Raw genomic sequence first — 15,191 nt, 5'->3', positions numbered from 1 at the left:
TGTGTGGCCAGCACTGTGACCCAGTCATCCGTCTCCTAGGTATTTACCCATGAAATGAAAATATATGTCCATACAAAGACCTGTACACGAACAGTCGTAGCTGCTATTATTCATAATAGCCCTAAACAAGCCAGATGTCCATCAGCTGGTGAATGGATAAATAAATGGTGGTGCATCTATTATGTCTACATGTGGGTAATTTTCATTCAACCTGCTTTGCTCCTGGTAGGTCATTTCAATCTGAAGTCTCACTTTTCAGGTCAGGTACACAGGGCAAGTTGGGGCACCACCGTGGGAGCACACAGTAACTGTGTCGAGAAATGGTGTGCAGAAGACCCAAGGCTGGGAGCGGAGCGGGGTGGGGTGGGAGGGTGGGACCACAGAGGAAATTATGGCACTTTTGCTGACATGAGGCCTGAAGCATGGAAGGTGGTTGCCAGACCTAGCCTGGGCCTGTGGTTGCTGAGGGACTGTCTACTCTGGAAGCATGACTGGGACAGGACACCACCAGATGTCCCCACCCACAGGCCCTGCAGACAGACTCTGCAGCAGGAGCAGGAAAAAACAAATATAGCCAAGAGAAGCCTCCTTTCCCCTGCAATGGTCCTCCAGCGCCCCCTACTGGCAAAACATAGCATCACACTCAAGAGGAGAAATCTTCCAAGAGTCTAATCCTTTAGGGCACAGCAGGTACTCAAGGGTGAATTGGGACCTGAGAGGCAACAGATTGGTAACAAGGGCACTTTCTAAAAGCCATTTCTTGCCCTTTACTCTCTTGCTGTTCCTTCTTCTTTGCCTTCTGTTCTCACTTTGTGGTTGTAACAACTTCTTGAATTTTTCTGTGGACACTAATTTATTTCTCTTCCATTCCTGGGTTCATCGTTGCTTCATCTGTAGTAAGTTTTTCTGTTTGTGTGTCTTGTTATTCTCTTTCATACTGCTGTTTTTCCTTATAAGTCTGAAAATCTTTACTGCTCATTCATATTTATTTGAAAAGAACGATGTTGACCATTCCAGCGGCAGGTGGGGTTTCTTCTACTGTGTTGTTAGTATGTCATTTTCACAGTGGGTCTCTTCCCGCAGCAGGAGGTCTGCCTGGGAACTCTGGGCTCATGGGTGGGGAGTGTGAGCTGGCAGGCTTCACTTCAGTGTGACTGAGCAGGAATAGCCCATTGACAGGATGTACTCCCAAAGACACAAGCAAAAGGGGCTTTGCACCAGAGTGGCCAACATCTAGTTTTCCCTAGATAGTCCTTCAGTGTCATTAGCCAAAAAGTTGATCATTTTCATCAGGGGATAAAAAATCAGGCACCATCTCTTAGACTGGTCAATGCCCATGGTATATCATTGTTACACATGTTTTTGCTGTTGTTATATTCATTCGTTTGTTTTATTTTTAGATTGTACTTTGGGTGGTGGGTTTTGCATTGTTACAAATTTTTAATTTTTATTTTCGAGACGAAGTTGCAGCTCACTGCACTTTCTAATTCTCCACTTCACCCCCATCCTTCATTTTACTTGCCTGCTCTAAGCCCAGAGCCTCTCTGGCGGGTCTTAGGAGCAACTTACCCCTCACTTTTCTGCAGGCCTCGTGGAGTGAATTCTAGCTACGTAAGCTTTCCTCCACTTGGTTTCATTTGTTACCACCCTTCCATCTCTTTTCCACCTTCTAAAAATTTGTTGAAATCTCTCATCTGCTGATGAACTCTTTTTTGTTTGTTTTTTTGTCCACTGTCAAGGGTTCATACTTTTTTACACTCTGGTGAATGTCCATCATTTGAATTGGAAGCTTCTTCATAAACTTTATATTGATCTATCTTGAGTCAATAAAACAGCCTTGCAAACAAGTCAAGATTTCACCAGACCAACAATTTCAAGAAGAAGAATAAAAATTTTTTTTAATAATTTAAAAATTTTAAAATAATCCTCAGAAACTCTTACCAAAATGTCAAGTTTGGATTTTATCCCACTCCCTGGATCTAACTATTCAAAGAGAAAACATAGCCCAGACCTGACCTAGTTAACAGCTGGGATTGAAGGTCATTTGTCAGTTAGGGGTGGGGAGAGGTGCAGCCCTAGGGACAGAGAACTCAGCCCCTTGGTTGGGGGTGTGAACTGCTTACCCTGGAGCTTGGTGACCATCCCTGGTGGGCAGATGGGGCGGGTGACGCAGCGGGCACAGGAGTTGGTGGCTGACGTGGCACAGAACATGCCAGGTCGACACTCGCAGACACGGGAGGAGTTCCACATGCAAGGTGTCTTCTCCACGAGGTGGTCTGAGGGACAGAGAAGGGTCCAGAGGAAGGATTGGGATGGAGAGGGCAGGGGTCCAGAGAACCCCCAGGAGGACAGAGACATATTTGCCCAGGAGCACATGCTCATTTGATGATCCCGTTGAGCAGATCTTTTGGTGCACAAAATAATTATGCTGAGCGAAAGAAGGCGGACAAGAAAAGGTGTATATAGGGACTTCCCTGGCAGTCCAGTGGTTAGGACTCCGAGCTTCCACTGCAAGGGACACAGGTTCGATCCCTAGTCGGGGAACTAAGATCCCGCATGCCACGTGGTATGGCCAAAAAAAAAAAAAAAGGAGTATATGCTCTATGATTCTGTTTATAGGAAAAGCCAGAAAATGCAAACTATTCCATAGTGACAGAAAGCATAACTGTTGCCTGGGAATGGCAGTAGAGGCAGGGAGCGATGGGAGGGATGGCATGGAGCATGAGGGAAGTTTTGGGGGGTGATGGACAGTTCATTGTCTTGACTGTGGTGATGGTTTCACAGCTACACACATATGACAAAACCTATCAAACTGCTCACTTTAAATGTGTGCATTTTATTGTATGTCAACTATATCTCAATAAAGCTATTAAAAGAAAAAATCCAAAAAAAATAAAATAATTTTTTAAATAAAGAAAATAATTCAGAGAACAGGGGTGAGTGGGCATGGGTAGAGATGAACCAAGACTGGCCCTGACTGATAATTCTTTAAAACTGCGTGACAGTCCATAACCATTCCTGATTCTCTCTACTTCTGAATGTGTTTGAAATTGTCAATGATGAAAAGTGGGTTTTTTCAAAAATCAAAAAAAAAGAATTGTTAGTGGTTTTGTAAAAGAAGAAGTATAATAATGCATTTATACATGTTTGGAGATATTCTACATGCTCTGTTTATGGGTGAAAATAGAATTACTGCATCAGTAGTTTAAACAAATATGATTCGCTCAATAAGGACATTTCTCAATCGGTGGGATACTTACAGGCTTAGAAGCCTTGCACGATAAAGATAAGGGATTGCACAGTGTCTTCCTGAAACCTCTCATTATTACTTATAATATGGTATTAACATAACCGAGTGTGTGCAAGGCAGTGTTCTTAGCGCTCTATCCAGATTAACCCGGTTTAACCTATTTAACTCCCAGAACAGGTCTCTGAGAGAGGTCTATGATTCTGCGCATTTTATGGATGAGGAAACTGAGGCCCAGGGAGGTTAAGAAACTTGCTTGAGCTTATAAGCTCCCGAGCGGTAGAGCTAAGACTTGATCCCAGGCACTTGGGCTCCACTCCACAGGGTTGCAGGGCTTCAGTTATTCAAGCTGAAGGAATTCTTGGGCCCAGAGCCATCTCTTGTTTCCCCATCTGACACAGCAGCTGTGACAGATTATATTTTTCCAGGAATGGCCACAGCAATAGTTCTGGGTCTGTCTGCTCTTCCAGAGCTCAGCCACTTACCCATCAAGAAGCATGGTCTCTGGTTGGGGAACTAAGATCCCACATGCCATGAGGCACGGCCAAAAAAAGAAAAAAAAAAGAAGAAGCATGACTCTTTTTTTCCTTCCATGACTCAAGGGGGCCCTGTGACCGCCTCCACAGGCAGAATGTAGTGGAAGTTACGCCTGTAACTTCCGAGGCTGGGTCATAAAAATGGGTATGGTTTCTACACCCCACCCCATCCCAACTCATCTTTGAGTCCAGCACCCAGGACTTGAGGACGCCCGAAGCAGGCCACATAGAGGCCGACATGGAGAGGATCTGAGGGCCCAGCCCACAGCTGCATCGACCCCAGACCCAAGAATGAAAAAGCTTTCAGATGATTCCAGCTCCAGGCTTCAAGTTTTCCAGCTGAGACCCCAGACGTCGTGGAGCAGAGACCAGCTGTCCCCGCGGTGCCGGGTCTGAATTCTGGCCCACAGACTCCACGAGTACAGCGAATAGTTTGCTTTTCACCACTCAGTTTTGAGAAAATTTGCTCTGTGACCTTAGTAATTGGAACAGTGACCCCGGTGACCACGAACGGAGTGTCCTTTCCCCCACTTGGCCTCCCTGGACTCCAGTCCATGCTGATGCAGAAACAGAATCACACCTCCCCCCGGTGGTGGTGGCCACTGTGAGTGGGCCGGGGCTACAGCCATGGCAGCCCGGGGCCTGGGCAGCTGCTTGGACGTCACAGGGAGGCTGGTGGTGTTGTGAGGCTGTGGGGAGCCGGCCGCAGGGGAAACTATGGCAGGACGTCATCCCACCGTGCATATAGCAGTCAGTCTCTAAGTGCTTGTGCAGAGGCGCTCTAAGAGGCAGCACAGTGGAGTGATGAGCTCAGAACCCAGTGGCAGACTCCCTAGGTTCAAATCCTGGCCCTGCCATTTGCGAGGGCTTGTGGCCCTTGGAAGCCCCCTGACTTCCCCGAGCCTCAGTTTCCTCTTCTGTAGAATGGGGGCAATCGTAATACAGGCATCATAGGATACGTACAAAAATAATGAGACAAGCTTGAAATAGATAGGTGATCGACAAATATTCCCTTGCAGGAAAGACTGAGTGAATGGAAGTTCTCTGAAAAGGGGTCACGGCCATCAAAACCCACAATCGTGAGTAGGATTCACTAGAAGCCAACTGCTCAAAAAACGCCAGCAAGGTGAACCAGGCTCCCAAGGGCTGAGCATCCGAGACCAAGCTCAAGGCTCCCACCCCCAGATTCTTGGCCTCTTGTCTAAGACCCCACCTGCTCCCTGGAAGGAACCTCTGGAGGAGAAACAAGGCCCTTACCTCCTGAACAGCTCACACAGGCCGTGCAGCGACCGTCCCTGTCCAGGTAGTAGTCAGGGTCACACTGCTTCCTGCAGTCGGCAGACCCCTGAGGGCATAGCTGTGGCAGGGTCAGCCCTGGGAAAAGAAGCAGAGAAGCTTCAGGCCAGGCCACCTTGACAGAGGCCTCGCCCTCATCCCACCACCACCCCCATCACTGAAGCCTCCCAGCTCCATGGCCAGCTCCCAAACTCTGCACATGTCGATCAGTCCTTCAGAGGGAGTCCTGAGGCTCAGAGAGGGAAGGAATGTGTCTAAGACCACACAGGAGAAGAGTGCTAACTGCCTCCTTGCTGCCCCCCACCCCCACTTCCAGTCCCTCCCCTCTGCCAGAGCCCTCTGCCCAGTCTCACTGCTCTGTCACTGCCCTGCTCAAAACTTTGGTAGCCACTTTCCCTTTGAGTTCAGCAATGAGGCAAGGATGCCTACTATCACAACTTCTATTTAGTTTGGTCCTGGGGATCATAGGCAATGCAATAAGGCAAGAAAAAGAAATAAACGTGGTAAGGTTTAGAAAGGAAGATACCAAGCAGTTATGGACAGATGATATCATTGAGTGCACAGATAATCCGAAGAGTCTGAAGATACATTATTAGAAGAAATAAGTGAGTTTTGCAAGGTAGTTGGATATAATGTTATTATATCAAAATCAATTGAACGTCTATATATTTGCATTGAACCACATGAAATTGCCATTTTGATAGTACAGAAACAGTCAAATACTGGCATTTCACATAGTTCAAAATAATACTAACAATAAAAAGTTAGAACATGAAATATTTAACAAGATACCATTTACATCATCGTCAGAAATACCAAATACTTAGAAATCTAACCAAAAGATGTAAATATTTCTACACAGACAATCATAAAACATTATTGGGAGAATTTAAAGAAGGCCTAAATAGGGGTGGGAGGGATAAATTAGGAGTTTGGGATTAACATATACACACTACTATATATAAAATAGATAATCAACAAGGACCTACTTATAGCACAGGGAACCCTATTCAATACACTGTAATAACCTATATGGGGAAAGAACCTGAAAAAGAATAGATATATGTATATGTAGAACCGAATCACTTTGCTGTACACCTGAAACTAACACAACATTGTAAATCAACTATACTCCAATATAAAATAAAAATTTTAGAAATAAAAATAAAAAATAAAGAAGACCTAAATAAATGTAGAGCTATACCATATACTCAATACTGCAAAGAGGTGGATTCTCTTCAAACTGATTTGTAGATTCAATGCAATCCCAATTAAAATCCCAATAGGCTATCTTATGAAATTTGAAAAGCTGATTCTAAAATTTATGTGGATATGCAAATTACCAAGAACAGCCAATACACTGTTGAAGACCAAAGTTGGAGTAGTTGCTCAAGCACCCAGACTTACTGAAAAACTCTAGTAATTAAGAGAGAATGGTATTCACACGGAATACACAAAGAGACCAATGAATAGAATAGAGACTCCAGAATCCTGCCCATACATATATGGACCCTTGATTTACAACAAAGATGGCATGCGAAACACTGGGGAAAAGAAAATTTATTTGATAAATGGTGTGGGTTCAACTGAATATTCATGGGAACTCTTTAAACAAAGGCAAAACAGCAATGACCTTAGAAAATAAATGTAGGGTGTCATTGAGATTTCAGCGGAGGAGAAGCCTTACAAAGCAGAACATGAAAAGCGCTGGTCATAAAGGAAAAGATGGACCAATCTGACTACACCGAAACTAAGAACGTCTCTTCATCAAAAGACACCATAAAGAGGATGAGAAGGCAAGCCACAGGGTGGGAGAAGATATTTTGAACGCAATTATAGGACAAAGAATTATAAGAAGCTCTACAAATCAATTTTTTAAAAAGAGAGAAATGAAAACATACATTCACACAAATGTTTTTCATTATAGCCCCAAAATGGAAACCACTCAAAAATCCAAAAACTGTTTGGATGAACAAAGTGTGGTATCCCTGTACAATGGAAGGCTACTGAGTAATAAACAGGAGTGAGCTGAGGACCCCAATCTGTCACCATGGGAACCAGGGGGGTCATCAAATCCACACCTACAGAGGCTGGCCTGCTCTGCTGCATGCCCCAGCACCTGCCTCAGTGTCTGGCACCCAAAACGTGAAACGAATGAGCCCTTCCATTATCTACTCTGGCCCTCGAAGCCCTCAGCCCCAGAAGACCTGGAGACCCTCTTCTCCCCACGCTGGGAAAGACCACAGCTCGGTGCCTGCCTGCCCTGACTGCCACAGACAGTCGCCCAGCCATCGGACACCGTTTCCCTGGAGACAGCCCACAGCTTCTCTGGAGAACTTACCTGGATCTGGATTGAGCTTCCCCACGGAGGAGCTAGAGTGGGCAGTGATTTTAGAAGCATCTTCTGGGGCGAGGGGGGTGCCCCCTCCAAGAAGTGTGGTCCTGGCATCAGAGCTTGCTGGAGAGGTCAGGGTGGGCTTGGCCTGGGGGATCGTGCTGCTGGGAAGGAAGCGGGAGATGGGACTGGCAATTTTCCTGATGGGGCAAGGGGAGTCTGTCCTCAGGGATAACCATTTCTATAGAGAATAGGTCCCCAGACGCTCTGCCCACAGCCTCTGGCAGGCCCACTGTCAGCTCCTGGGAGCAAGGGCTGTGTTTTCTAGGCCTTCTCGGTCTCCTGTGTGCTCAGGGCAGGCTGGGCACACAGTAGGGCCTCAAATGACTTGTGGGCCTGGCAGAGAGGCTCCCTGGGCTGAACCCCATCCTCACCCCCAGCCAGCAGTGCCCTGGACCTCCTATGGGGTGGGACAGCCCCACGCTAAGGTCAGCAGGATAGGAGGGGGCCGGGAGTCACCTGGCAGGGGCCTTGCAGTCCTGTGGGCTGGCGCCGCAGTTGGGGGTGGCCCCTGGGGAAGGCGGCTCACAGACAGTGTTCCTCTGCGCTGTGCCTGCAGGGAGGATGGTGATGCCTTCAGACTTGGTGTTACAGAGCCAGAGACTCCAAAATACACCTTTTACCACCGCAACCCAGGAAAACACAGTGGCCATCTGATGTTTGTGCCTGCCCAGCATCAGTTCCCTTTTGGGGTAAAGCCGTCCAATTTCCCCTGGAGAATTACACCTCCCAATCTCAATGTCTGCGGTAAGGGGCTGGGACCCCACTTGAGGAGTAGCCGTGGGACCAGGCTGGACCAATCAATCCATCCCATTCCTCTGGCCATGATGGACTGGTTCAGGGGTGGGCACATGACCCAAGACACACCTATGAGATGCAATTTCAAGGTTTTATTTTGGTTGTTGAGAATGTGGGAAGGAGAAGCTGTTTTTCCACTAGGGTTGGGTAGGAAGCAAGCCAGGAGCTGCTGGTAGGTATTTTACAGACAAACCAACACATAGGGTAGTACAGATGAGAGACGGGAAAAGACAGAGCTCCTGGATCCAGCCGTGCCTTAAGCTCCACAAAGCTATCCTCAGACACTTCAGTTACATGAGCCAAAAACATTGTAACTTGCAAGCCAAAGAGTACTGGAGAATACTGGGTGGAAGCAAAAGTGGAGAAGAAAACACATAGTGCTTTCAATCAAGTGGACTTGAGTTTGGAAGTTTTGGTAGAGGAGGGTATGAGCAATGCTGACTTATCTCATCTATCTGCACTGTGGTGGGGTGATAAGACCTGGGCATAAGGTTCAAACACTGGATTAGATATTCCCGGCTCTGTGGTCTTGAGCAATTAATTACCTGCCATCTCTGAACCTCAATTTCCTCACTTATAAAATGGGGCTAATACAGTCTTATGACGTCGGGAGAACTTCAGGGCAGAAAGCCTATGCAAGGTCTTAGTGTAAGGCTTAGCTATAAGCTTGATCTGAGACAGAAACTACTTTCCATTCTACAGCGGAAGAGACTGAGGTCCTGCGAGTTGCTCAGTGGGAAGTCCCACAGAGGAATCTAGAAGTTAGCCAGGTTTTGGCAGCCAAAGGTTGGAGCACTTCTAAAGCAGTGCTGTTCAATAAAATATGTCAATCACATGTCATCGTTTTAAATTTTCTAGTAGCCACATTTTAAAAAGTAAAAAAGAAACAAGTGAAATTAAGCAATACGTTTATTTAACCCAATATATCTAAAATATTATGCCAATAGGTAATCAACATAAAAAATAATTAATGAGATGTTTTACATTCTTTTCCTATACTAAGTATTTGAAATCCGGGGCATATTCTATACTGACAGCACATCTCAGGGCGACTGGCCACATTTTAAGCATGGCCCGTGGCACCGCCTTGGGCAGCAGGTCTGGGGGCAGCAAAGAGAGGCCTCTGGCGCCACCGTGTGGCAGGTGCAGGAACACCGTCGAGAGAGCTTCACCAGCCAGAGCTGGTCCACAGGCTGGAGCAACAGAACTCAAGGCTACTTTTCTTAGAGACGCAAGAGTTTCTGAGCTGAAAAGCCCCCATGCAAGGCCTTCTAGTCACACCTCTGCATTTTACAGATGGGAAGACTGAGGCCCAGAGAGGCCTGGGAACGTGCCCCACGAGGCAAAGCTGTACAAAACCCCAGGTACCTGATGTCCAATCCAGAGCCCTTTCCACGCCACCACCTGCCCCTGCTTGTGGGTGGCGGGCTTCTGAGGGTCCCCCCGCTGAGGGTTCTGTGTGACCAGAGAGAATCCGGCCAGATTTGAACCCCACCACCCCCAGCTCTGATCTCCCTGTCACATCATTCAACACATATCTCTGAAGAGCAGATTCTGCGCCGGGTGTCTGATTAGGCAGCGGGGAGATGACCGTGGCCCTCACGAAGCTACGGCCTAGGGAGGGAGACAAGCACTGACCACACCGAGACAGACACAAGTGTTCGCCTCCATGTCGAGAAGTGACCTGGGAGAGGTCGGGAGGAGATGTTTGGACAGAGAGCTGAAAGCAGAGTTGACTGAGTGAACGGGAAAGGAAGGGTGTCCCAGAAAGAGCGAACAGCATGTGCGAATGCGTGGTAGAGTGAGAAGCACGGTGCATCGCTGGACCAAAATGGGAAACCAGCCCTCATCTTCCAGGAAACTCCCAGGACAGAAACTTCAGTTTTCTTTCTTGTTTATCAGGCATCAAAGAATTTCTGCCCCGATCCTCAAACCAATCCAAGACCTCTTCCAGCCAGGGCGGTGCCTGGGACTCTTTCTGAGCCTGGAACCCGAGGTGCAGGGAAGGGGCAGCAGGGGCCTCCGTTTGCATCCCTGGCATCATCGTGATAGGAGATGTGATCTGTCCAACAGGAAGGAGGAGGTGGGAGGTGGAGAGTCGTTGGGAGGTCTGTGGGGGGGCAGCATTGGCACAGATCGTGGTCCTGGGCGGTGGGGATACTCACCCTGGAACTTGACAACCATCCCTGTCGGGCAGACGGAGTGAGGGAGGCAGCGGGCACAGGAGTTGATGACTGATGTGCCACAGAACATGCCAGTCCGGCACTCGCAGACGCGGGTAGAGTTCCATGAGCATGGCTTCTTCTCCACGAGGTCGTCTAAGGGACACAGAGAAGGGTCACCGGGGACAGAGGGAGGGTGAGGGAAGGGACTCAGAAAAGTCCCAGGGACAGTCCAGCACGTGAGGGAGGCATGCTGTTGGGCAGGGCAGCTGGTATGCCCAGCCCTTCCTTCCAGAATGTTCCTGACGTGAGGACTAGAGGGCAGGCAGGGTCCATGAGGCAGCCTCCACCTCCCAGCCCGCATCCCTGGAGATCACTAAAATGGTATTAAAAAGAAGTGAATGTCCCAATATTAAAATGGGCAAAAAAGACATGGAGGGGCATTAAATGCAAATTTCTCAGTGAAAGCAGCCAATTGGAAAAGCTACATACTGTGATTCCAACTACATGACTTTCGGGAAAAGACAAAACTACAGAGATGGTAAAAAGATCAGTGGTTGCCAGGGTTTGGTAGGGGGTGGGGGAGGGGAAGATGAATGGGCAGAGCACAGAAGATTTTTAAAGCAGTGAAACTATTCTGTATGGTACTGCAATAGTGGATAAATGACATTACACATTTGTCAAAAATCATAGAATATACAACACAAAGAGTGACCCTTAATGTAAACTATGAACTTCAGTTAATAATGCACCAATATTGGTTCATCAACTGTAACAAGGTACCACACTAATGCAAGATGTTAATACTGGGGAAAAGTGTGAGGAGAGCAGGCATATGGGAAATCTCTGTACTTTCTGCTCGGTTTTTCTATAAACTGAAAACTGCTCTAAAAAAAAAAGTCTACTAAGTTTTTTGCTTTTTTTTTAATGGGCAAAGGATTTAAGAAGACTTTTCTCCAGAGAAGATATATAAATGGCCAGTAAGCATATGAAAAGATGCTCAATGTCATTAGTCATCAGATCCATCTATTAGTCATCAAACCAAAACCACTATGACAGACCACGTCATATCCACTAGGGTGGATGGAATAAAAAAGACAGACAATGACAAGTGTTGGCGAGGATGTGGAGAAATTGCAATCCTCATAGAATGCTAGCGGGAATATAAAGTAGGACAGAGCTGTGGAAGGCAGTCTGGCAGTTCCTCAAAAAGTTAAACATAGATTTACTATATGATCCAGCAATTCCACTCTTAGGTGCATACCCAAGACAACTGAAAACATATGTCCACACAAAAACGTGTACATGCATGTTCATTCCAGCATGATTCATAATAGCCAAAAAGTAAAAACGACACCAATGTCCATCAACTGATAAATGGATAAACAAAATGTTTTATATCCATATAACACAATATTATTCAGCCATAAAAAGGAATGAAGTACTGATACACACTACAACATGAATGAAACTTGAAAACACCATATAAAGTGAAAGAAGCCAGACACTAAAAGCCACATACTGCATGATTCCATTTATATGAAATGTCCAGAGTAGGCAAATCCATAGAGACAGAAAGTTGATTAGTGACTGCCAGGGGATGGAAGGAGGGGAGAATTGGGAGCTAAGGGGGTTTCTTTTTATTTTTTATTTTTGAGATATAGTTGATGTACAATATTATATACATTTCAGGTGTACAACACAGTATTTCACAATTTTTAAAGGTTATATTCTATTTATAGTAATTACAAGGGGTTTCTTTTGGGGGAGGTGGAAATGTTCTGGAATTAGATAGTGGTGGTGGTTGCACATTGTGAATATAATAAAACCACAGCACTGTACACTTTATTTATTTATTTAAAGACAATCAGATGTTTTTATTTATTTATTTATTTATTTATGGCTGTGTTGGGTCTTCTTTTCTGTGCGAGGGCTTTCTCTAGTTGGGGCAAGCGGGGGCCACTCTTCATCGCGTTGCGCGGGCCTCTCACTGTCGTGGCCTCTCTTGTTGCGGAGCACAGGCTCCAGACGCGCAGGCTCAGTAATTGTGGCTCACAGGCCCAGTTGCTCCGCGGCATGCGGGATCTTCCCAGACCAGGGTTCGAACCCGTGTCCCCTGCATTGGCAGGCAGGTTCTCAACCACTGCGCCACCAGGGAAGCCCTATTTATTTACCTTTAAATGTATAAATTTATTTATTTATTTATTTTTGGCTGTGTTGGGTCTTCGTTGCTGCACGTGGGTGGGCTTTCTCTAGTTGCAGCGAGCAGGGGCTACGCGGTGCGCGGGCTTCTCATTGTCGCGGCTTCTCGTTGTGGAGCACAGGCTCTAGGCACGCGGGCTTCAGTAGTTGAGGCACGTGGGCTCAGTAGTTGTGGCTCGCGGGCTCTAGAGAGCAGGCTCAGTAGTTGTGGCACACGGGCTCAGTTGCTCCACGGCACGTGGGATCTTCCCAGACCAGGGCTCGAACCCGTGTCCCCTGCATTGGCAGGCAGATTCTCAAACACTGCGCCACAAGGGAAGCCCCAAAGACTTCTTAAATATGGAGGGCAGATGGAATTGGATGGAAGGAGACCACAGCCCAAAACGTACCCCATACGACTGATTATGCTAGGAGAGGCTCTGGGTGCTGTCTCCAAGTGGGTGAATGGTAGGGGCAAGCGGGAGGGAATCCCACAAGGAGTGCAGCAGAAGCACCCGGGTGGGTCCCTCACCCCACACTCCTCATCCAGTCACGCCACAGAGCTAGAAGCCAAGCGTCTCCCCAAGGATACTCGGGTGAGGTGAGCTGGGCGGCGCCCCAGGGCTGGTCAGCCATGGGGGAAGGAAGGGACCCTGCAGACCCAGAGGACCAGCCTCTGACAGACCCCGCCCGGCACCTCCACCCCACCCGCTCATCCTCACAGTCCCCGGAGGTGGATTTCACAAGCCCCACTCGCAGACCCCCACCCTACCCCAGTCATCAGATCCCACGTGCAGAACTCGAAGTCACCAAAGACTAGAAGAAACCAGCACCAAGAAAGAACAGCCCCAAACTCAAACAGAACTAACACTCAAGAAAACAGATAAAAGAGAAAACAGAACAAGCCTTTGCAATCAGTATAATTAATATCCTCGGAGATGCAAAAGGAAATTGCAGCTATGAGAAGGAATCCCCTGGAGCACAGTGACGCGTTCCCCAAATCCTGTTTCAAATGGGCTCAGAGGCAGACTACATTTCCCAGCCTCCCTTGCAGATGGATAGGCGGTCATGTGACTTGGTTCTGGCCAATGGGGTGTGGGCAGCAATGATTAAAAGACCCGCCTACGCCTGGCTCCTAAAACCATCTCGGGACCCTCTCCTCTCTCTTCCTTGTTGTAGTGACCCTGGTGCAGCCCCTCATTCTCACCTGCAGCCTAGAAGCTGTACTGAGGAGAGAATAAAATCCTGATAATTTTCAAAAATCTGGAGACTCCACCTAAAGACAGTGGGTAGACATCCACGGAAAACTCAAGAAAAAAACACTCTGAGTAGCTGCCTGTATGTAATATCAAAGGCCTGGGCAGAGGCAGAAAAGACTGCGTGGACTTGCCAATTCCCTAGTTGGGGGAATGAGCAGAAGCTCCAGGAGTGGGGGGCGCCCCTTTCTAAGGCAGCAGGAGCTTGATAAAGACTATCTGACAGAAGAGAAGGCAGAGCCCCTGCCACCATGACAACACCCATCTCTGGCTGCTCTCTGACCCCCACCCAGGCTGCCCTCAGGCTCCTAAAACGAGTTTCAAAGGTAACAGTCAGGATTCCTCAAGAAATTAAACATAGAATTCCCACATGATCCAGCAATTCCACTGCTGAGTGTATAAAGAATTGAGAGCAGGGACTTGAACAGCTATTTGTACAACTATGTTCATAGCAACAATATTCACAATAGCTAAAAGGTGTAAACAACCCAAGTGTCCATGGACATTAATGGATAAACAAAATGTGGTAGATCCGTCCAGTGGACTATCATTCAGCCTTAAGAAGGAAGGAAATTCTGACACATGCTACAACATAGATGCACCTTGAAGACATTACGCTAAGTGAAACAAGTCACAAAAGGATAAATATTGTATGATTCCACTTCTATGAACATCCTAGAGTAGTCAAATTCATAGAGACAGAGAATAGAATGGTAGTTGCCAAAGGCTTGGGGTGAGGGTGCGGGGAGCGATGAGGAACTAGTGTTTAATGGGGACAGAGTTTCAATTGGGGAAGATGAAAAAGTTCTGGAGCTGGATGATGGTGATGGTCACCCAAAAATATGAATGTACTTCATGCCGCTGAACAGTACATTTTTAAATGGTTAAAATAATAAATTTTATGTTACGTATATTTCACCACAATTTTTTTAAAAAAGTAATTCTTGGGAATTCCCGGTGGTCCAGGGATTAGGACTCGGTGCTTTCACCGCTGTGGCCCAGGTTCAATCCCTGGTTGAGGAACTAAGACCTCGCAAGCCCCGCCGCACAGCCAAAAAAAAAAAAAAAAAATGTAACTCTGAGAGTCCCCAGTTGATGGTCTGAGCTGGGAAGACGAACTCAAGGCCAGTGAGATGGGGCAGGTTTGAAGGAGAAATCCCTCACACTGTATCAGGGACAGAGCTGCTGCCCCGGCTAAGCTCAAGCAAGAAGGAAAAATATAAGAAGGCGACAGGGCAAACATGCTATAGCAGGAAAGATGGAAGGGAGGGAGGAGGGAAGACAAGAAAAAGAGAAAGATCTAAAAAAGATAGGAATATA

General features: G+C 47.0%; 1 protein-coding gene across 1 annotated transcript in view; it reads right to left on the bottom strand.

Moving 5' to 3' along the window:
- TNFRSF8 (TNF receptor superfamily member 8) overlaps nt 1-10,525 on the bottom strand; it is a 30,920-nt gene extending 20,395 nt beyond the window's left edge. Inside the window, exons 1-5 of the mRNA XM_068537490.1 lie at nt 10,438-10,525; nt 7,934-8,027; nt 7,421-7,578; nt 5,041-5,157; nt 2,124-2,276 (exon numbers count right to left, since the gene is read on the bottom strand). Coding sequence (XP_068393591.1) covers nt 2,124-2,276; nt 5,041-5,157; nt 7,421-7,578; nt 7,934-8,027; nt 10,438-10,525 — 610 coding nt within the window. The remainder of the gene's footprint in view (nt 1-2,123; nt 2,277-5,040; nt 5,158-7,420; nt 7,579-7,933; nt 8,028-10,437) is intronic.
- Nucleotides 10,526-15,191: the final 4,666 nt, after the last annotated feature.

This window comes from Eschrichtius robustus, chromosome 3 (assembly GCF_028021215.1).
Source record: "Eschrichtius robustus isolate mEscRob2 chromosome 3, mEscRob2.pri, whole genome shotgun sequence".
Classification (NCBI taxonomy): Eukaryota; Metazoa; Chordata; class Mammalia; order Artiodactyla; family Eschrichtiidae; genus Eschrichtius; species Eschrichtius robustus.
Note: the sequence above shows the minus strand (reverse complement) of the source record. Positions and strands in the feature narration are given on the sequence as shown.